This window comes from Apostichopus japonicus, chromosome 4 (assembly GCF_037975245.1).
Source record: "Apostichopus japonicus isolate 1M-3 chromosome 4, ASM3797524v1, whole genome shotgun sequence".
NCBI classification, from domain to species: domain Eukaryota; kingdom Metazoa; phylum Echinodermata; class Holothuroidea; order Aspidochirotida; family Stichopodidae; genus Apostichopus; species Apostichopus japonicus.
Window position 1 is genome coordinate 11913557 of NC_092564.1, and position 23151 is coordinate 11936707.

The window sequence follows — 23151 nt, forward strand, 5'->3', positions numbered from 1 at the left end:
CTTCTCCTTAAACTGTTCCGTCTTCTCACGTTCATGTATCTCGGTGGTTGCAAATTCTGTTCATGTTCAGTCTGATCAGAAAAAAAACACATATTAAGGAGCAAGTAATGATATATACAGCTGTTGAACAGAGGCTGTGAGACTCAGGTCGGACTCCATCATTTAGTTTATGTTATATATCGATAACAGTTTAAAGGCTTGATTTACTATCAAAGGATGAAATTGATACTCAATATTTAGATTCATAAAAGTGAGTAAATTGAAATGTTAATTGTTGTTGTTGTTGTTTTTTAACTCTTCGATTTTAATCCTGCAAATTATTGAAATGAGCCCTTCAGTGTTGCCACCCCTCTCTTTATTTTCCAGGGTCCCCTCTCGTCAGGCTTGTTGTTCTGTCTTGCCTCTAAATCTGATATAATGGATACACATATACATATACATTGCAGAGCATTGATGGAGATAAAACCAAATAAACCATGACTGTACAGGAAGCGGATTAAGGAGAAAAGAATAGGAAGTACGGATATTAATGACGTGACCCCTTACGGTCATTGCCAAAAGACTACTGAGATGGTAAGTCTTGAAAATTTCTTGAACGAATTTTGAAATGAGAAAAAATAGGCTATTGCAACATAATAAGAGTTCAATGGTCACATGGTCTTCTGTAAGGGAGTAGTTGACACATGATGAGGAAGGGAGGTACGGGTGTCGAAGGGTTCCGACAATTTCATCAATCGAGAGCAAAGAAAAAGCAAAATAAAGTGGAAATAGTTATTTCTCAGAGTGTAAAGAACGTATAAAAGAGTTTGAATTTACAGATTCGTCTGGATCTAAATGGCGGGATGGAAGCCAGGACACGTATGTCACTGGCCCTAATTCTTCATTTACATTTAAGTGTGTTGTACAAATGGAAACACGACACTATTCTTTATGCCATACTTTATTTTCTAGTCCGCCCCACCCCCAAACCTCCTTAAAAGCCAGGGGATGTAATACCCATCCATTCTCTCGTCAAACCTGGGAATTCGCAGAGTAGACTCGTCGCCGGTTTTATTTGATATATAGAGTTGTCATCATAGCCTACACTTCTTACCATATCGCTGAACTGATTCACACGCATTGTGTATGTAGATTCCGCCATGGGTGCTATTGCGTTGTTTAGTATCACGTATTCCCGATTGTCCTCCCAAAGTTCTCTTCTGAAGGTCTCATCACCACGCCCATGATACACCTTACCAAACCTCATTTTAAACTCCTTCCATTCATTGTCCAATGTCCAGTCGATTGAAGAAGCCAGCACCAGAATACAGGACAGTACCACGAGTCTGCGCATTGTTTTTTTTTTGTTCTCTGTTGAAAAAGTATGTTAAGATATATTTGTTGTTTTTCGCCTTTCAGGAAAAAAATCTAACGATTCGCGCTGTCGGTGCCACCGTTCGTCTGTATGTATGCACGTCGGTGTGGTTATATATTTGGTGCATGATAAACCCGGTTGCAAGCAAAGTGACTCAAACAACTTGACGCAATGTGATATTATATTATATTGTCCTATTAGGCAGAGTTGAGGAGGTGACAGACAAAATGAAACGAGTAAACGTGTTATACAGAGTAGAATAAGAGGTTAATAATCACAGATATGTATTAACTGGAATTTTTAACAAACTTGTTGCACGTGCAAAATGGAACTAAACATAATACGCGATTGTGTATATACCATAATAATGTGTTGTCTCAGTGTGCAGTATTTATTAACATTGCACTAAAAGATGTCTGAAAGTATCACTGATTTCACTAAGGACGCCACCAGATATTTTTCAACTAGCTATAGATTATAAGTTATGCCTAATTGACATGTGCATGGGAGCGGATCTATAGCTTCCTGCCAAACCACTCATCTACAGCATTGATTGATCCTTTCCTCTCTTTGCGGAAACCGTTGGTAAGTTACTGAGTAGGTAAGTTTCTTCTCCTTTACGCACGTAAGAAAACCTTATATATAGGCCTACATCATTTACATTATGCTTAGCAAAGATCACGCCGAGAGGAGTTGAAAGACCAAAACTTACAACTAATAGAGTATACTCAACCCACATTGAGTACAAACTCGTCATGAATTTCGCAAAGGTTAGGTCAACTGAGGTAATACAAGGAAACTTATAGTGAAGACACATGTAGCCAGGTTTCAGGATGGAAGGGGATCAGGAGCCCACCCCACCCTCCCCTCCCCTCCTCCCCGAGGGTTTGTGATCAATGAGGATGTCTGGGGATAATTTGGAGCAGCGGGAAACATGGCATAAAGAGTAATACTCTTGTGCCTCATTGAAGAATCTTATTATTGAATAAGTATGTCAACGAGTAACCTAATCATATAGCCATTTTTAAAACTAGAGGCTATACTGTTATTTTAGAATTGTCCTCTTGTTGAAAACTTTATCAATTTAATAGTGTTATTTCAGTGTAAACAATCAAACTATTGGATTTATTGTGAATATTCGAAGTGATAATGTAGTCTTCTCAGTCAAACAAAGTGACATATGATAATGCCCCTTAAAATGTTGTGCCCAGCACCCCAGGTTCAACCCTGTTCCAACGCCCTCGGTATATATAGTCTATAATAAGGTTGTTCGAGTAATTAAACAGGATTTAAATGATAATAAAAGTCAGCGATTATTAGCTATCGTGTATAGTGATATATAGCCTAGTATATCTATATAATGTATTCAAGTAAACGGAAGTTGCCTAAATGGTTAAAAGTCAGGACACTCACCACCCCCCCCCCCCCCCATACCCTCTGACACGATCCCTTACTAACAAAATACTTCCTGAAAAACAAAGCATGTCTTTCACAATGAGAGGTATATAGTTAGTCATTATATTACCCTCTATATTCATGTATAGGCTAAGGGTGACTAACATGACACCATATTTCATATACACGTACAATACATCAGTAAACCACATGTAAACAGTCGTCTCTTATGACGAGTTTTTCCATCAACCAGTATAGTGAAAAATACTCTTGAAAATCGCAGCTCCCTGTTTGAAGTAATTTAATGTTTTCTTGAGTCAAACTATCTAAGAGAAGGACTGTACCTTAAACTTACCTCGTTATTGTGGATTTTTTTTACGACAAATTCATCCAAGACTTCATGTTGGTTCTTTGATATTGAATAGGTGTATACATCCGCGATGTTTACTCTCGGAATACATTTGGCAAACATTGCAAATCGATTCTAAGTACCTCATCATTTCTTACTGATAAGCCGCTCATAGAGAACGAACATTGATCACTTTAAGTATTTAGGAACTTGTCATGTGATGTAAAGATATCAAGACAATGGGAGTTTACGATTTAAGGTCAAGGGTCAAATTACATAGGTACAAATGTGCGACGTTTGTTGTGATAAATAAGTAAACAAGGCAAAGTGCGTACTATTTTGGTTTAGTCGAAATTTCATGATTGTCTTAAGAGAAGATCTACTTAGACTGAATTCCTAACGCTTGTAACAACAACAAAAACAATCTTAAGATGGTTTACAAAGACGTGTTGGTGTTAGTATGTTTTGTTCGAAACTTCGTGGGTAAAGAGCTAACAACAATTTCCATCCATACAATAGAATTTATCAACTAAGTCGTATATTCACACATACATTCAACATATCGGTCGAGTGGAGACGAGTGTTAATTGGTACACAAGGTATACAGACAAATGGGCACCGAGAGATGAAGAATGTGTAGTAGGACGATGAAGAGGGCGTTGTAGGACATGAGGCGGTGGGTGCTGGTGAGGCTGTGAGAAAGGATGGTTTGCTGGGGAGGGGGAGTGGGAGGGGGGAAGCTGATAGATATGAAGAATATGTTATTTAGTAGTAATGGTAAAATGGTTCTGATTTGTGAGAAATAAAATTGAAGTGAAATATAGAATTGTTTTGTTGAATTGAATTGTTTTATGGATCAATATGGAAATGAATACAGTTCGTTAAATCAGTCGAGTCTTATGTAAAGATAGTTCTGACAAGCCATGTTAGGTAAACCAGGTAGAACACTGTGGTCTGGGTTGTTTCTTGATCTGTATAAATTGAAAGAAAATAAATTGACTCGTAGCAACATGTATCATGAGGGCTGAGAAATCATTCCATGCATACTTTAGCTTTGATTTTATTAATGTCATAATTATCAGTTAAAACAATGCTGAAATATGTTACGTGTATTTATAGTTTATTTCTTCCGTCAAAAAAAAACTTTAAATGTATATGATAGCTCTTTGTTGAAGAACAAAATGTTACTTTTAATTCTCAAAACCACCTTTTCCACGTTGGCATTGCTGACTAGATATACTATAGAGGACTTGAATCGAAAAACTATAAAACGAGACACATCCTCATTGGCGATAGATGCTTGGGTTGGGTTGAGAGTTTGCGGGGAAGCCGAGACTTTGCGGGTCAGCCGAAAGTTTGCGGGGGAGCTGAGAGTTTGCGGGGGGAGCCGAGAGTTTGCGGGGAGCCGAGAGTTTGCGTGGGAGCCGAGAGTTTGCGGGTTAGCCGAGAGTTTTAAAACAAATATGAGAATCTGAAAATGAAACATTCATCATTTGTTGCTCGGCAAAAGTTTTCTTTACGTTAAATATGTTTTAAAGATAATGTGTATACAATCTGCGATGTTAAGATGCTTCATTCAGAAAGCATATCCTTGTCTTAATTCATAGGCCAAATTGTTACTATAAGATTCATTATTTTCGCCAATAATGGATTCAGTTGTAATAGTGACGTCATCTTCTCACGTGACATTTAATCAAGATATCAACTGCATGCAAACAGGTATAGCTGATTGGCATTTATGAAAATTTATCAACTTATGTTATTTCGCCCCTGTACTGCCATTGGTAATCAACAACCTAAATCAAACTTACTTGATAATATTAACCAATGGCAAATAATTCATAAACGTTTATTAAAAGTTAGATTAAATACGACAATTTTCTGCAAATTAAAATTGAGTAAAATGATAATGAAAAAGTAAATTAATATAGTTGGTCTAATTGTCCACAAAATAATTTCATGTTGGTATTTTGATATTTTTCCAATGGTTATTGTTTTCTTAAAGCTACTGTAGGAATTGAAACAAAACGGGGGAAATGGGGGATTAGTCCCCCCCCCCCCACCCCCAGCAAAGCATCGATTTTATAAGGTGGAACATTGGTCCGCTACGTCTTGATAAGAATCGTGCTCCTTTCGCCAAGCTGCCAAGTCATCAGTTCGCCATCTGTCGAATTCCGAATCCCATTGGCGTTGAAGTTCGTCTCCATCAGCTGAAGAAAGTAAAGCAAATTTGTTATTAATGGAACATGGAGTATCAAGGGTCATGATCTGTAGAACAGGCCCTAGAACAACTATGATAACTTATTGTATCAACATTTCGGTAAAAGTTGGCGGCCATTTTAATGTCAACTCAGACCTTTGAAAAATCTTGTTAGCACTGAGTAGTGTACAACATTTTATTGAGTTTAAAGAACGTTTCAATCAATTTTGGAATTCGTTTAGGCCGAAATTGACGACCTCGATATTTAATCGTTTTGATCGCAGTCAACTGTTGAATTTCAAATAATGCAGTAAGACCTGTCATATAACTGCACAATTAGGAGATTATATAGCTGCACTGTTTTCCCTACTTTGTGTTGTGTATTTCATGGCTTGTATAAGAAAAAGGAATGGTTTAGAGGGTGGAATAGGCCCAGCTGTTAAATAGGCGTTCTACAAATATTCCGAGGCATTCTTACACTTTTACATACTCTGCTATTCTTCTAAACGGCTTAATAACTCCACAGCATTTTCTTTAAAAGTAGTTTGAACATGTACCAATTAATTATAGTGAAGATAAAGGATTGAAGAGGGGGGGGGGTGGGTGAGAGGGAGAAATGGAACGGGTTGGATCGACTACCAGCTTAGCCTCCCTCGATTTTCCTTATTAGTTACAAGGCTACAGGCTTACCAGTAAAGGTCACCAATTGTTTTGGCAAATAATTGTTCCAAAAGTGAGAGAATTCGGCTCTATATGCCGATTTATCTTGGAGAGGTATCTCAAAGGACTTAATGGTTTGGTTTCTGACGTCATAATTAGTCCAATGACAAGCGCCTCCAGTCCAACACCCACTCGAATCTCCAAAGTTTGGATTGCTGTATGGAAAAATAGCTCAAACCATTTACAATTCTGATTTATTACAAGTTGACTCTCAGTGGTATTTCTAGCTTCATTTGAATAATGCCAGATTATACTGGACCCCTCCCTTCCCTCTCCTCCCCGACCCCTCACCCTTACGAAACCCTCCCACCGCAATCACCCCGCCCCCTCCCCAAAAATCAAACAAAATATGATAAAACTTACCCTGTTTTGACGAAGTTAGTGTAGTATCTCATCATATCTAAAGACAGTGTTTTCTCTTCCTCCGAATATGTCAGATTAGGTCGGCCTACACTACTAAACGGTTTTCCAAAAACAAACGGTATATCTTCTGCGTGGGCGATGCCCTTCCAAGGCCACGATACACCCGGTATGTCGTAGAAGGTATTTTCAGGGAGATGATTGAACAAGTACACATAAACGCTGTTGTTATGTTTCGCATATGTTTTGGCAATTTTGTCGGTCGGACAGTAAAATGCTTCATCTGTTAAGATTTCGTTGTAGGTGTCAAAATGATTGAATGTGACGTCATCAAAATTTGACCAATCCAGATACTGCTGTTCTATTGCAGAAAGAATGATATCATTTCGGTAAGTGTATGTGTAATTTTTAATCCTGTTATGAAAGTCATCATAATCCGAATAAGGATCTGGATTATTGATATCCCCAAAGTACGCCCTCGCACCCATCAACGTTCCGTCATTCGTAGTGGTGCCCATCATGACGTCACAATGCTTAAAACGGCCCTGGTCGAGAAGAACGTTGGGGTCATTTGTAATGAATTCTCCATCAACGACAGGGACAAGGGGAATTACTACGGTTAGGGTATCCACAACAACCTGTGGGAAATAATCACGTGACAGTACATAAACCTGCGTAAAGATGGGGTTTTGAAAACGATCTAGTTATGTTGGCCAGCAGCAACCTGTTGAAGTATACATTCTGTCCTTGCTAATTCGTCATTACTAATGATATTCGTAACTGCGTATTTGTAATACTTTATTTTGATTTTTTCAACATAATATGTACTTTCCTAGAACTCTGCTGTGCCACCGTATCTTAGTCAGGTCATTCTTTCAAGGGTACATCCATGTCAGGTCATGCACCATTTCGCTCGGTAGGATTCACGGCCAGTCGTACAATAGTCAGCTTAATGGATATGCTGCGACACAGTGAGACAACCCTGAACATCACAGACGCATTGGTATGTATGTGAAATCAATGTTCTACGATAAATATATACGGCATGTAGACTGTTGTTAAATGACAAGACTTACTCGATTCGCGGCGAGTGCTAGTCTCTGAGCTCCCCTTCCACGTAGACAATCCACTAGCTCTTCGTCGCTCTCAATTCCACCACACCCGCAGTTTTCTCCGACCAAATATGCATCTCCTTTGGCTTTGTCATAATCGAGCTCTATGGCCCATGGATGAACCATACCTCCACTCTTGACAGAGATAAACAAAAAAATGAAATACAAAGAAGGAAAATACGGGATGTGTGTGTGGGGTGGGTTGGGGGTGGGGTGTTAAGGGGGCGTTTGGGGAGGGAGTTACAGCTAACTTTTTCCATCGGAACTTTTGTGTATTTGCCATATGTTTCGGCGAACTCCGAACGTAACAGGTCACCCAAAGAAAGAAATATATTCCCTTTAATATAATTTATGAACATTTTTGAAACCCTCATATTTTTTTTTAAGTAATTGACCCCCGGCATATCAAGCATCGTAAGTTATGAGTTTTAACGTTACCATAAGAATAGCTCTGTTAAAGTATCCTTCGTTTTGTTCGGCCATCAGCTGATGTCCACTACTGCCACCACCAGCACTTTGACCAAATATTGTAATTTGGTTCGGGTCCCCTCCAAATTCTTCCGAGAAAACAAGTAAATAAACAAAATTAATTTAAAATTTTAGAGAATTAATGTGAATTCGCTTTATCGTTCGGTGGCTCTGAAGGGACTGGTGAGTTAATATAGCGAGACATCTCGACAAATTTGTACATTTGTGTCGAATCGACAGTGTTACGCTAACGTTACATCTTTTGACGAAAATAATAAAATTGCTGGTTTGTCAAATTACGCACAACGTAGCAACTCGACAATTTGATATTTTTGTTTGTCACTGCGTCACGTTAACGTAACTTGTCAACTCGACAAGTATCACCTTTTTGATATGTCAAACTAACACGCTAAGTCTTGTATTCGTATGGCCTTTCAGGACCGCCGTATCCTCAAGATGAACTATATAATTTGGTAAATACACGTTAAAACTGTTAAATAAGAGCTCTCATTCTATAGCAAGCGGTGTCTGCAGTGTAGTTCTATATTCGAGATATCAATATACTCAATTACGCAATATATATTGTGATAACGCCATACCTTCGATATGATTGTAGGTCCATTTAATAGCCTCGTGCTGGTCCCATAAACCGTAGTTCCCCTTGGCGGATTCACCTAAGATTAATAATGTGATAAGAGTAAGTAAGCAAAAAAGAACATTTACCTTTATTACTAAAAAAGTAAAAGCTTTAAATGGAAATATTTTGGTTTTCAAATCAATTTGATAAACCGATGTCTTTGGATTATTAATAACAAACTTCGTGGAAAAGGTGAGCGGGCAGGAAGTAATCGGTATCAGACACGTAATGTGTTCTTACTGGTATTCGTATTTTAGTTTCGGTGCTTGTACTCGCAGTCACCCTGGTATCTGTCCATGGAATTGATCTCGTCAACCGGTTCTCATGGCGTTTTTCAGTTAAAACTGGTAAAGGTGCATGAGTATCCGTTAATCAGTTAAAACTGCCGTGTGTTATACTTTCTTAACATGTGTAATACAGTGGAATTACTACCTTCCTTACCGGTTTCGAACCTCTGGACAATCAATCAGCGTCCATAGCCTAGTGGTTTGGGTGTCTTCATATAAAGCGGGAGGCCCAGGTTCGAATCCCGGTGGATATATATATATATATATATTTATATACATATGAATAAATATATATATATATGTATATATATATATATATATAGGTTATATATATATATATATAGGTTATATATATAAGTTTTACCTGCATATAAGAACCCAAAGGCATTGAGTCGGTAGTTCATTGAGACCACAATGACGTCTTGGATGGCTGCGAGTACTGAACCATCGTATTGTGGAGTAACACTAGAGCCGAGAACGAAAGCACCGCCATGAATCCAGACCATTACAGGAAGGCCCTTACTCTGTATTGAAGCATTGATAATTCGAATAGTGACATCGCTGCGTTGCATCATTAACATTACACCCTGCACACTCCCTCCCATATCCCCTACCCCATCCCCCCCTCGTATCACATACACACCCACCCACTTGCACCTCCACATACAATGATCGACAATTATGTTTATTGTACGAGAAGTATACAATATACAGCCAATCACGTACGAATATACCGAGTGGGTCTTTAGCCATATCCGATGAGTATCAGATATTTCATGATAGTGACATCACTTTTGCAAACTGAAGAGATGTGCCCAAAATTGTTTAGCTAGTGCATTTCAATCACAATGCTCTGTCTTATTGTGGAAACATAACACAACATACCAATACAGGAATATAATGTAACATATGAATGAACAAAGCTGAAAATTTCACCAAGACTATATATTAAACATATCTAAAGAAAATCAGTGGCGGAGCGTCCATACAGTCAGAGGGGACGGATCCTCCCCCCCCCCCCCTGACGGACTCAAATGGACTGCTGGCGCCCTTTTCAGCTATTTACCACTTTTTACTTATTCGCGATTATTGAATTTTTTATTGCGCTCTCAAATACCTATTGACATTTGTCACATTTTGTTGGTGTAATTTTCTGAAAAAATGGCGATGACACCTATTTATTCTTCGTTTATCTGCAAATTAGCAAGGCCCGGTAAGGGTCATTTCCGGCGATCTAAGGAGTAATTTTTACTCAAAAAATGTCTGTACACTCCGCGCCAACCTGTGCTGGCGCTCCGCTTAGATAGTGTCGAAAGCGCCCCTACAGACCATTCTCGCCCCCCCCCCCCGACCAATACTCCTAGCTCCACCACTGAAGAATATTATAAGAAAGGAAACACGAGCGGGAGATGCATAGGGCAGTTCAGGTTTTGAAATGATATTAAGTCATCTTACAGCATAGTGCAGAATAATGTTGCATAGTACAACCTAATTCAGCATAGCATTACAGTACGTATAGTATAGTACCGGTAATAAGTAATAAAGAAGTTTTTTTTGGACGATCAGTTGTCATTGTTGTTGAGCCACGGAATGGCTGATAAGTGAAGTACTGTTACAATTATTTGTGCTTGTTCTATTTTGAAAAACACATTTGGAGGAATAGATGTAATATAGATTTTAGGGGAAAATTTGCCAGTTTGCAGGCAACCCTGGAGGCGGTGAAGTCTGACATTCGCCTTCAGGTTGAAGGCGACTTTCGCCGTTTATCTTGGTGGCGTTTTTTTTTTTGGTTGCTGGTGTGCTGGGAGGGGTGTTTTGTTTCGCTGCGTGCTGGTCGTCCTTTTGTAGTTTGTTGAATGTTCCAGTGGGTAGTTGGGGGTTTGTCTCAGCTGGTCGGATGGTGTACTTACTTTGGGGGGGGGGAGGGGGCTCGCTTGACTTGAGGTTTCTTTGTCAGAATGGGCTGGTTTGGTAGTGTCGTTTGGCCGTGACGTTTAGATTCCCGCTGGGCGGGTCACGTAAAAAGTACTGTTACAATAGCATTGAATAGAAAGCCATGGGTGCATTAAGGAAAGAACCCGAAATCAGGGGATAAGGAGACAAAAAGCCAGTGAGGGAGAGATTTCCAATGAATGGGATTTAAGTTCTTAAGTACTAAGGAATGATAAGACAGATTGGTTTTGTTTATTCGGGAAGTGTGTGGTTATGACTTGGTATTTCAGGAGGAGATCTTTAATTATAATGGGTCTTTCTCGAGGTTTTTTTTTTGTATAGGTTAATGTAAAATTCTTCAAGAAGTTTAAAACTTGGGGGTGTTCAGGTCATTAACAAATAGGGTGTAGAGGAGAGGGCCGAGAACAGTACAGTACATTTAAAGGAGAGCATGTATATAAATAGTACACCATAAATCAGTAACCAACTGAACTTGGCTAAACACCAAATCTTTACCTCGATACTTGGAGTCCAGATATTTAAATGCAGGCAGTCTTCGTCTTGGGCGATATTAAGCGCAGCTTGCCAACAAATAGCTCGTTTCTTCGTAGAATTCCACACATCTTGCCACGGTTCTTTCGGTACTGTTTTCATGAATCGGTAATTTCCAATCGGTGGCTCTGCATATGGAATACTGTAGAATGTATCTATGGTCGTAAAAACCGTAAGGAGGTTATCACTGTACTCGAACGGTATTCTTAGTCCGTTAATACGTCCTAGTGTAGTTTCTACTTGAATTTCCTCGGTTCTGGCTAGAGTGATGATAACCAACAGGAGAAATACGCGCAGCACCTCCATATTTCTCAGCTTAGGCCTCTATGTGTTGTTCGAGCTATATGTGCACGGTTATTTTGAGAATCTTCTTAAAGTCTGTTTATAGCCTCTTGCAGCTAATTGAAAACTAAACAAATCAACAGTTAGTAATTAGCACGGTAAATAGTGTAGAGAAAAAGCCGAAGTCCAAGTTTAAGTGTTTGGTTTGATATGAAATATGATATCAAACATGATATATATATATATATATATATATATATATATATATAGGTGTTATGAAATTATCAATATATTTTCATGTGCATGTTAAAATGATGATATTGCTATACCCTATTCTACATGATTTTTTTTATATTGAAAAACATATTTGAAAAATACGCCATAATGCAGAACGCTTATAACGCATTATTTGTTTTAAAGACTCGTAAAGTACTCTTCACGCTAAGGAAGGTTATTAATTACAGTAAATATCAATTAAAAATAATGTATTACCGAATTATTTCATAAACTGTGTAAATATAAGTCATAATGACATGATATCTTAATCTACAAGTAAATAAATAAATAACCAACAAAGGATTATTTAGCCTACAAATGACACTAATATAATTTTCTTTTATGTGGCACTAGCTTGATTATTTTAGTAGATTTAAAATTATGATTAAATGACTTAAATGATCATGATGTGTGTGTTTAAATAACATTAAATTATCAAATAAAATCCATATCAAAATATTGTCTTGCTAACAAGCCCATGAATGGTAAATATTGATCTAACAGTTCAACCACCATTTGGATCGATGGACGTATACAGCTGTCTCGCATGGTACATGACATCCAGTTATGTAAATATAGCCTCGTCCTCACGCCCTTGCTTTCATTCATAGTTAGATCGGTCTTGAAACTCAACTGTCCAACGGATGCAGCGGTGTAAAGAAAGGGTGGGGTGGGGGAGGGGTGGGGACTTCCTGCTAGAAATAGTTACCGTATATTCCACAGTGGAGGCAAAATATACTTTATGGAAGGGAGGGCCTCCTCTCCGGGTTATTGCATTAGCCACCCTTGGCGTTGTGGTTTTTTTTCTATACAGAGGGGCGCAACCAATACTTTTGTACCGGGGAAGGGAGTCGCTAATATGTACTCCCCCACCCCCAGAAGTCTATGTTGGGTAAAATAAAAATAATTCTTTTTCTGTGAGCTGATGTGTGATAGTTCGTTTCGTCATATGACTTGGTTTAAAGCATGTCTCTTATGTGATTTACTACCTCGAACGAATGTGGATATCGAACTGCTAAAGAAAAGAAATTTCACGGATAAAAAAAACAACAATGGTTAGTGACACCGGAATAAAGATTCTATAATAAGTACACATTTTCATTGTTCTTCACTGTAAGAGACAAAGGATTTAATGGTAACTTGAATCGGCAAATTAATCTTTAAGGTGCATTATAGAATAATAATGTTATTCGAAAAAAACTTACAACGTTTAATAGCTACGTCGTGAAATAAAATGTAGAATGACTATACTTGTACTTAACAGAAAAATAAATCTTATGAATGAAAACAATGCATGCCTTTGTCTGGTTAACGTAATTATTCATCTTCCGTATAAAACAAACAACTGATACGGTATTAATGATTTACTATATTGGAAACGTTTATTAGCGTCAGTTGTTCCGTTTCCTGCACAATATTGGTAGTATTATTTTCAATTTTTTGGTCTGTTAAAGCTGTGCAAATGAGTAGTTTCTTTCCAGTAACAGCTGTGTGGTTGTCCGGGTAAGTTGGTAAACAACCGGTAGAGTCGTCGGTTTCATGTCAGTGTCGTCATTGACGTACGTTGGTGAATACAACTATAACCAATATATATATCCAGTCATTCTAGGAAATTAACACATATTTACACCCCTTCAGTGAGTGATATATATATATATATATATATATATATATATATATATATATATATATATATATATATATATATATATATTTATATATATATTTATATATATAAATATTCATATATAAATATTTATATATATATATATATATATATATATATATAATTAAAAAAATTACTCATTGAACGGGTGTAAATATGAGTTCTTTGTACCAATAAATGAGACCATGTATATATATATATATATATATATATTAATATATATATATTTATTCACTCATTGAACGGGTATAAATATGTGTCCGTTTTCTAGAATGACTAGATATTTATATTTATCTATAAAAATAAAATAATAGCCAATTATTAAAAATTTAATTAAAATATTTTAAAGAGTGCCTGCGGTCTAAGACGCTCTTTGATACTTATATTAAAACATTTATTACTAAATTTGATATTCTGAACACCTTCCATTTACGCTCCTCTAATGTCTGTTTAATGGACTGAAAGCAATGGATGATAGCAGTGCAGGTACTATACGAGAATATTCAACGATTTAATATAGTTTCTGACTATTTCGAAATCTACTAAAGCACCGTTACGTACAACTGCTTTATGATTGCAAAACTTAAACAATAATTATAGCAGAAGAATGTTTAAGTCCTCAAATCGAAATCACACAACCCATCCCCCCCCCCCCCCCTAACTCCAACCGCCTCGCGATGTTTGTGCACCTGGCCAGATTTAACCCTCTTCTGACGCCCTTTCGGGAAATGGTTTTCAAAAACCTATCAATGCAGCCAGCTTAAACTGTATAACATCGTATCACAAAGTGTATAACACTGTATAAAATCTAGCAATACAATGAGTTCCCTCAATGACAACAGGAAACCAAGGGTTGCATCTAGGGTCTGCACTTTATATTTATATTTTAACATAATACAGATGGACAACTGCCTAATCGATGAGTTCCCATATAATGTAGTATAATATATGGACTTTTGTCATGGTTCAACTCGGGTCGCGGATTGGATCCAAAAATTTAACCCGTGGCTATAACAACACCAGCTTCGTTTCACCCCTGATTTAGATACCCTGATATATAGCTTTATCTTTTTATACACATTCTCACATACACACCCACATTCAATCACACTCAGATGACAGCTTTGCTGATATTGCTAAAAACCTATGTAAGCATTATTATTTATTTTACAACTGGATGGACCTTACACTCTTCCATATGTTTTTATTTGTTGTTGTTGTTGAGAGCCGAAGTAGGCAATCAAGTTCTACATGGTAATCATATTTAATCATCTACAACATTATTACAAACATCATAATAGTACATACCTTTATTCGTAAACCGCAGCAGATTTATCTTACCGAGTTTAATTTTAAATTGGTTTTTATTCATCATCGGATAGACGGTAAAGATAACATTACATGATGGATGAGAAACTGAAATTGGTAGAAACGAAAAGAGGTCAGATTTACAGCACTGTAGCCTACCATTGTCACGCATACTCATCAGAGAAGATCGATAACTATTATGCCATCATCTCGATTACCACTTTGTCTGTGGTCGTTTTCATATTCATGGGATTAGAATTCTTAGGTAAGTACAAGCTGAACGAGAACCCTTTTATCGTACCAAAAATAACGGACAAGTTCCTCCCTTACATGTTTTTTTTTTCACTCGCTTAAATCATGTTTTAACGAAAAATAAAGCTGACTCGGTTTTAATATCAAACTCTATGAATTTTCATAAGTCTATAATCCGAAAACATATAGGCTATAGTGCAGTTTTTGCCCCTACTATGATCCAAGAAATAGTAACCGCGTGGAAATGAACTCAAACACTTGAAAAACAATAACAAACTCTGACTTGAGTGCTGTATGCAAAATTAGGGTGAACAAAAGCAGAGGGTTTAAAACAAATTTTAATCAAATTTCTTGATGTTTTTTTTTTTCTCGAGAAGCTATCACAATAGGGCTCTTTTATATTATACTGCTCATTCACTTGGATTTAATTGAAACGATTTGACGAAACTTTAGCGTTATTTTGTCAGAAGGAAGTATAGCAAAAGTTTTATTACCAGTTTGTATTCTAACACAAATGTTAGTATATACAGGTTACTACTGTAGCGAACAAAGTTAATTTCAAAAACAAGATTGAAGCAATAAGCGTGACCATGAATCATTTACAACATTTCAAAGTCTACAACATCACTGAACATGTTTGGTCGTATTGATTGGCAAGGAACAGGATTTAAGTATATATGGAGTCATCTTTGATCAGTGAAGTGTATAAAACAGCACAGACACGAAATATTGGTGAAAGCTCCTGCCAAAGTTCTATCAATTTTCCGAGTACAGTTTTCCGAGTACCAATATGAGTACAGGCGTCATTAGTATATGAGTTTTAGTATAGTTTGGTTTTAGTATACGAGACAGCAAACCACGAGGACGATCTGTGGGTACCAATAAGGTACTCGATTACGAGTTCGAGTACACGGACTCGACTAATTTTCTCAAAAGCATCTTTGTTTTATCATTTAACTCTTGAAAGAATTCAAAAGGTGGCATCATTATTCAATATGTTAACATTATATATATATTTTTTAGCCTTTGAAGAAGATCCTGCTAGGATCGAAACGTCAGGCCAACTTACTTTTATACAACAACATTATACTTACTAGGTTTTTTGGGGACGCGGGGCGGGGGAAGGGGAGGGGCGTGGTCTGACAAAGTGACAACATATTAAATGCTTAAATTTATACATCAGACTAGACATTTGATATGCCGGTTGGTCTTATTTCTTTTTGTGTATGAATGAATTTTCATCAATTCATTTTGGTCTCTTTACATGCAAGTAAATCAAAATCATTACTGCAAGTTACTTTCCTAATGTACATATTCATAGGATCCCTGGCAAAGCCTTGTATTTTGCCTCCAATCATGTCACATATGGAGACGTTATAGACCTCCCTAAGAAATGTTAAAATGTTTGCTCGAAGTATAAGTAAAGAATGCTTGGCAAAATAGTTAAATTGATAGGTGAATAAAGTCACAATTGCAACAAATTGATCTTATTAAGGATCTTAAGCCATCCCTATACTTAAGGAAATGACGAAATTATTTTTTATTTATATTTTCAAATTTCTTGCAGCATAAAGGATAACGTGAACATTTTAACAAATATTCTATGGAAACATGTCGGTGTCGTTACAATGTAAAGATTTCAATGTAAATACGTTAAAGCTTTTCAACCAAATCACTCATTCTTCCAGACGGACGTAATATGTTAACAACTTTACCAGAAAATGATCAATATCGTATATTGATTAAGTCAGACCAACTTATTTGATTAATTGCAACTTGATTATAACTGTAGCTATCAATTGCAAATTGATAACGGTAGCTATCACATTTCAACAATTTTATCATTTTGCACATGCATTTAACGTAAAATTAACAACTATATCTGAAAGGTTCTTATCGATTCTATAACATCCGACGATTTGCGAGAAAAAGGGTGTAACAAAATGATAAATTGAAGGAATCGTGTTTTTCAGTTGATCAACTTTTTACAAAAAATTGCAAATTTATAAATGAAGGATTTAACACGGTACATTTTTCGAAAATTGTTGAAATGCAAAGCACCGTGTCGAGTGAGTATATAACTTGTCATCGAATTGTAAAATGTTAATTTCTCTAAATTCAGCAATTATTATAACCACTGCAACAGGTTCTAATTTCTATATAAAAAATAAGTGAGCAATTCGAAACTCGTAGACAATTGTATCAAAGTTTGGAACAGTCTGATGGCCCCTACCTTCTCCATGCATAGTTTTCTGTCATCGTAAAGATTAGGTAAATATTAACCACTTGTTGGTCAACGCTTTATCTATCAGTTAATGTGTAAATATTAAACCGTACGTATGATATACCCTTCAACTTCACATTAGTTCTATATCCTTTTTCAGAAAATATTCTTCCAATAATAGGTCACTATTTGTAGCTGGCCATAAGGCATATACCCAATCATTCCTTTCTAAACTATGTCGTCCACTTTGGAAAGTTAATGGTTGAAAACCCTGAGCAACAAAAATCTAGTGCTCGTCTGGGAATTGAAGTATCCTTATTTTTGTTTTAAACTGCAATCTTCATTTGTGTCAGCGCCGTAAATTGACACATTGTCCCGTATGCCATGGCCTCACATCGGATCTTATCAAATCGGCTAGCTAGGCTAAGCAGGGAGTTGTTCCATAACAACTCCCTTGGCCAACCCATACAATTGAACTGACAGTTGGTGGACTAAGGATATAGCTATATAGCGGTGGGGTCAGCTCTTGTCTCCATTTTTTTTAATGGAAGCAGGAGTATGTTGCTTTATGCTATTCTAACTATAAGGATGGATTCCACGGCATGTGCTTTATATCGTTCAGACGGATCCTCAGTTGACAATACGACACAATATTAAGGTTGATATATTGTAAACTGTTTAAAATAACAGTTTTCAGTCCAGTATTAATTTCTATTCTATACCGTTTAAGTTTTAGAAATGATATTGATGCTTATCAATTAAAGTTGCTGAACAACGTATTCGTAACTAAACACAGACCATTATAGGTCATATCCTCAGATGCAACACAAACTCAATTGGAAAATATAAAATACATGTTATGGTCATATAAATAATCTGTTTGTAAAGCATTAGATATTGGTTAAGAAAAGTGGTCTTGCACGTCATTCAAGTGGGTTCTGTAGATCGTATGTAGTTAAAAGAACATATGTTTTATTCAGCTTTTAAAGTTTTTATAAAACACAAAATTAGCATTAAAATTTAGGCTTTCGATGAAGAGCCGACGTCATCATCAATTCAGCCCTCAAAGGGTATTTATCAGATATTTAACATATTTTAATGGTGAGTATATATCTTGAAACCCATACCATAGAAATAGTATAACCATCACCAAAGCTTTGTAAGGGTGTTTATCATATATTTATCATATTTTAAAGGTGAATATATATATCTTGAGACCCATACTATAGAAATAGTATAACGTGCATCACCAAAGGTTTTTAAGGGTGTTAATCAGATATTTAACATGTTTTAAAAGTGAATATATATATCTTGAGACCCATACTATAGAAATAGTAGCACCATCACCATAGGTTTTTTTTTACGGGTATTTATCAGATATTTAACATATTTGAATGGTGCATATTTTGAGACCCATACCATAGAAATGGTATAACATGCATCACGAAAGGTTTTTAAAGGAGTTTATCAGATATTTATCATATTTTAAAGGTGAATATATATTTTGATACCCATACTAAAGAAATAGTATAACATGCATCACGAAAGGTTTTTAAGGGTGTTTATCAGATATTTATCATATTTTAAAGGTGAAAATATATATCTTGAGACCCATACTAAAGAAATAGTATAACATGCATCACGAAAGGTTTTTAAGGGTGTTTATCAGATATTTATCATATTTTAAAGGTGAAAATATATATCTTGAGACCCATACTATAGAAATAGTATAACATGCATCACCAAATGTTTTTCTTTCATATCTTGGACTATATATGACATATCATAATGAAGCTTCTGTCTTTATTAATTCTCGAGCGTAAGGAGTATCAGCCTCACGCATGAGGTATATTGATCCATTTCTCAGTTTTATGATTTATAATAATAATTATAACACTTATATGGTGCTCATTATTGCACGTAAACGTACATTCACCTTACAAAATTACAACCCTGGTCATTGGTAACTTGACACACCTACACACCAAAGTGTGCACAATTCAATCAATCTCTCCTGGGGCACCACAGTGCACCACAACCACGTGTCCCCCGGGGGACTTCCCATATAGGGTGCAGCCACAAACCGGCGCACGCAACTATATTTACAAGTTACCTCGCAGGTCCCCATTTATACACCTGGGTGAAGAGAGGCAATGGAGATAAAGCGCCTTGCCCAAGGACACAACGCAATGATCTGGCCAGGCCAGGGCTCGAACCTGTATTCCTTAGATCACAAGTCCACTGCCTTAACGACTTGACCACAACGCCCTCATTTCGATAAGAAGTGCAACCTACCTAAACTTCATAATTTGTTCAAACAGAAAAATGTTGTGTAAAAACAAGTTGGCCTGACGTTTCGATCCTAGCAGGATCTTCTTCAGAGGCTAAATGACAAGTTACAGTAACAGAGGGGACAAAAACACGCACAGAATACAGACAGGTTATAATGAGCACGGTGAACACAATGAGATAGATGAAAGGGGATTATAAGTAGACAAGAAAAATGTTGACAGTTTTTGTACTCCATTTCGTCATAAAAAAGTGTTTTATTTTGATAATTAAACAAGAACGGAAGTAACGGGGGGAATTCAAAATTTAAAACGTCATCTCTAAATGTCGTCATTCGCCGGAATTTCGACACAAACTTTATCGAAGTTGAGAAGGAAAAGTTGTAACATCATCTCGAGTGTTGACAACTAAACACTTCAAATTCTTCTTTACCCACTGATAAAGGCAACCCAGATCATTGCATAATTTCAAAGCACGGTAATCACATGAAAACATCTGTTTGCGCGTAGTGATTAAGAAACTGTAAAGAAAGTTTCAGTATTTGAAAAAAAATGGCATTGAATTATAATCATTGTCAAAGTACTTATTTGTGGATGTGTTGTTCTAAACTTTTGGATTTAACCATCTTCCTTGAAAAATAGAATCATCGAGCACTCAGAGGCCCTCAAATGTGAACCCCTGCCTTTAAATGTCTGGCATTTACCATCTTGTTGGGATTTTCTAAAAGAAAAAGAAAAATAGAGGGCAGTAGACTACGACAGATTAGTAGGTGTAGGTGTAGGCATCGAATATAATAAACAGCTGCTCGGCAACTACGGCATAACCACAGCACTAGCACTTTACATTGTTAAAAATATTGCAGCTTCTATATGCCTAACTTACTATAGTTAAGAACGACAAGAACGCATGTAAACTTTACTGAGAACTATGGAACAGATTTCTTCAAATTCAAATACTGGACAGATATGTACATGTCGAAGAGTGCAAAAATTGGCTTCGAACGGTCATTCAAATGATATCTCAGTATCAAATATGAAGCCTGCACCAAACTCTATTGGCCATGGTTGTGATGTTGCCATTAGGTCGAAATATGGTGATGATGTGCCAATGTTAGACGTTTGTGCTGCTGCCGAAGACCATTGTCACCCACCCAGTGCCACCAAGCTAACGCAATTATCTAACAAAACAGCTAGAAACAAACTCATGATTGTTAGTGTTCTATGTTTTCTTTTCATGGTCGCTGAATTCACTGGTAAGTAGGCTAGAACTGTAAGTAGTTTTACACTGAACTGTCACTTTAGTGTAGGCCTACAGTAGCCTAGGCCAAACCTGGCCTTAGTTGGTACTAGCCCAGGTTAAACTAAGTTAGGGTCTATGCCTATCCCGAATGGGAAATAAACATCTCCAAAGCAGTTGAAGGAGCTCAATGCCATTCGGAAATACTGTATAGCATTTCTGTGGTTCAGTGGAAAAATTTCAACGCACTCTGGTTTTACCAGCATCAATATGATTTCAACAGGATCCCTTATCATTCTCTGTTGTTCGTAACAAGTGCTACACTCATTGATTTGCAAACATTTGATGTACAGACTTTTTGATGTGCTTTTTTTTTGTCGACAGGTGGCCTTCTATCCGGAAGTCTGGCCATCATGACAGATGCTGCTCATCTGCTAAGTGATCTCACCGGTTTCATCATAAGTCTTTTTGCTCTGTGGTTTGCAAGGAAACCTGCCACGACTCGGATGTCTTTTGGCTTCTATCGAGCTGGTAAGTGGGACATCCCCCCAAAATACTAGTTGCAACAACATTAATTAGTAGATGACATTGAAAGTAGAAAGAATCCTAAAATAGGGGTCATTCCATATGAAATCACCAGATTTTGGATAAAATTTTACCACCCTCCTCAAACATTAGAGCACTATGAAATAAGCATACTGTGAAAACATGGTTGCATTGCTTTGTGTCCGATTTACAGTATGGACCGATTTGCCGCCGGCCAGGTGACATTTTGGCATTTACACTTTTAATTGTAATTATGAAACTAGAATTAGCAAGTGTATTGGCAATGACCTTGAAACATGCATATTACTGGCAGTGTATAGAAAGCAATGAGCTGGAAGTATAATATACCAGGACCCAAAAGCCTGAGAAAAGGCAAAGCAGGGAAAAAACGTACTGTGAAAATCTCAAACTTTAAGGATTTTTCATTAATAAATTATGCCAAACATCCTTCTGAAATGTACACACAGGGTACTTACTAGATCTCTTCCAAGAAAAACATATTCAGCTACCTTCAACCTGAACCATTTTGACTTTTTAGCTGTAAAATACAAACCTCTTTTGCACATTGGAGCAACTCCACAATACAACATTGTAATAGGAGGGTAGTCGGATGTTCAATTGCTGATATACGACTTCAAAATCAAGAAAATGTCTCTTGGCTGGCAAATTGCAAAATTTCAAACATCATTAATCAAACAACTTTGAAGCAATGCAATTGAAATGTTCACAGTATGCATACTGTAATTCGTAATGCTCTAATCGTACGAGGAGGTTGGTTATTTTTGGAGGGGGTCGAGCAACAGCCTCTGTGTTTTGACACAGAATGTCCCGATAATACATTTATGAACAGGACGTACATGATATTAGTTTATATCTTAAATTTCTGTCTCCTTTAATATGTAAAAGACTATTTTAGTGCAGGATTTTGTCAGTACAATTTTGCTTTCTTAGTACAGCCTGGGATCAAATCTCTCCCCGTCCCACCCCACCCTTGCATCACACAATCCCACCTGCCTGGCCCTGAACAATTTTTTATTGTGTGTACTTACAGTACTTTTGAAATTAATTTCAATCTTTGTTTTTCATTTAAAATGTGACTGTTCTGTACTGAATCTGCTCTGTACTGTAGGTACGATATTTGCTACTAGCAATATTTGTACCTCTGCAATAATTTGATCCCTTTTGCAGGTTGTAGAGCTCATATTTCCTATTCAATTTACCAGAATACTCAAAATTTGTTTGCTTTTATGTTTTGATATATATTTTTTTCTTCAGAAATCATTGGTGCTGTAATAAGTGTACTTCTCATCTGGGTCTTAACAGCGGTGTTGGTGTACATGGCTATAATGAGATGCATAAGCATGGACTATGACATAGATGCCGATATAATGCTGATCACGGCATCCTGCGGTGTGGTGATCAATATCTTGTAAGTTCAAAGTTGCCTTTTCTTCTCTTTTAATCTGATAAGTTATTATTCTTATCAAGATTTCTGTTTTGGCTAGGATGGTACTGTAATATTTGAAGTCTAGGTCCACGTTTATTTACACTATGGCGCTAAGTTTTAGTGTTTATAGTGAAAGCAGATCTACGTACAGTAAAGTTACTGTCACATAATGTGACGTCAACTAGAGAAAGAAAAAAAATCAATGAATAATCATTGCAAAAGATTTCAATCAGTTTGTTAAGATGTATTGTAAAACTGT

The 23151-nt window shown here is 36.7% G+C and overlaps 2 protein-coding genes across 3 annotated transcripts in view; one reads left to right on the forward strand and one right to left on the reverse strand.

Moving 5' to 3' along the window:
• Positions 1 to 3104: 3104 nt before the first annotated feature.
• LOC139966457 (acetylcholinesterase-like) lies at positions 3105 to 11779 on the reverse strand. The gene is made up of 8 exons (XM_071969474.1): positions 11331 to 11779; positions 9247 to 9406; positions 8558 to 8632; positions 7929 to 8047; positions 7455 to 7625; positions 6382 to 7016; positions 5989 to 6173; positions 3105 to 5308 (listed from the first exon to the last, which is right to left on the reverse strand). The coding sequence occupies exons 1-8, from the start codon at positions 11670 to 11672 to the stop codon at positions 5181 to 5183; spliced, it is 1815 nt and encodes a 604-aa protein (XP_071825575.1). The 5' UTR covers positions 11673 to 11779; the 3' UTR covers positions 3105 to 5180.
• Positions 11780 to 14887: 3108 nt separating this feature from the next.
• The window catches only part of LOC139966461 (proton-coupled zinc antiporter SLC30A2-like), a 28845-nt gene continuing 20581 nt past the window's right edge, over positions 14888 to 23151 (forward strand). Inside the window, exons 1-3 of one of the 2 annotated variants that reach the window (XM_071969482.1) lie at positions 14888 to 15163; positions 21284 to 21430; positions 22721 to 22874. In XM_071969482.1, the coding sequence (XP_071825583.1) occupies positions 14992 to 15163; positions 21284 to 21430; positions 22721 to 22874 (473 nt within the window). In that variant the 5' untranslated portion in view covers positions 14888 to 14991. Of the gene's footprint in view, positions 15164 to 20476; positions 20916 to 21283; positions 21431 to 22720; positions 22875 to 23151 lie in introns of those variants that run through there. The other variant, XM_071969481.1, reaches the window with a different exon arrangement.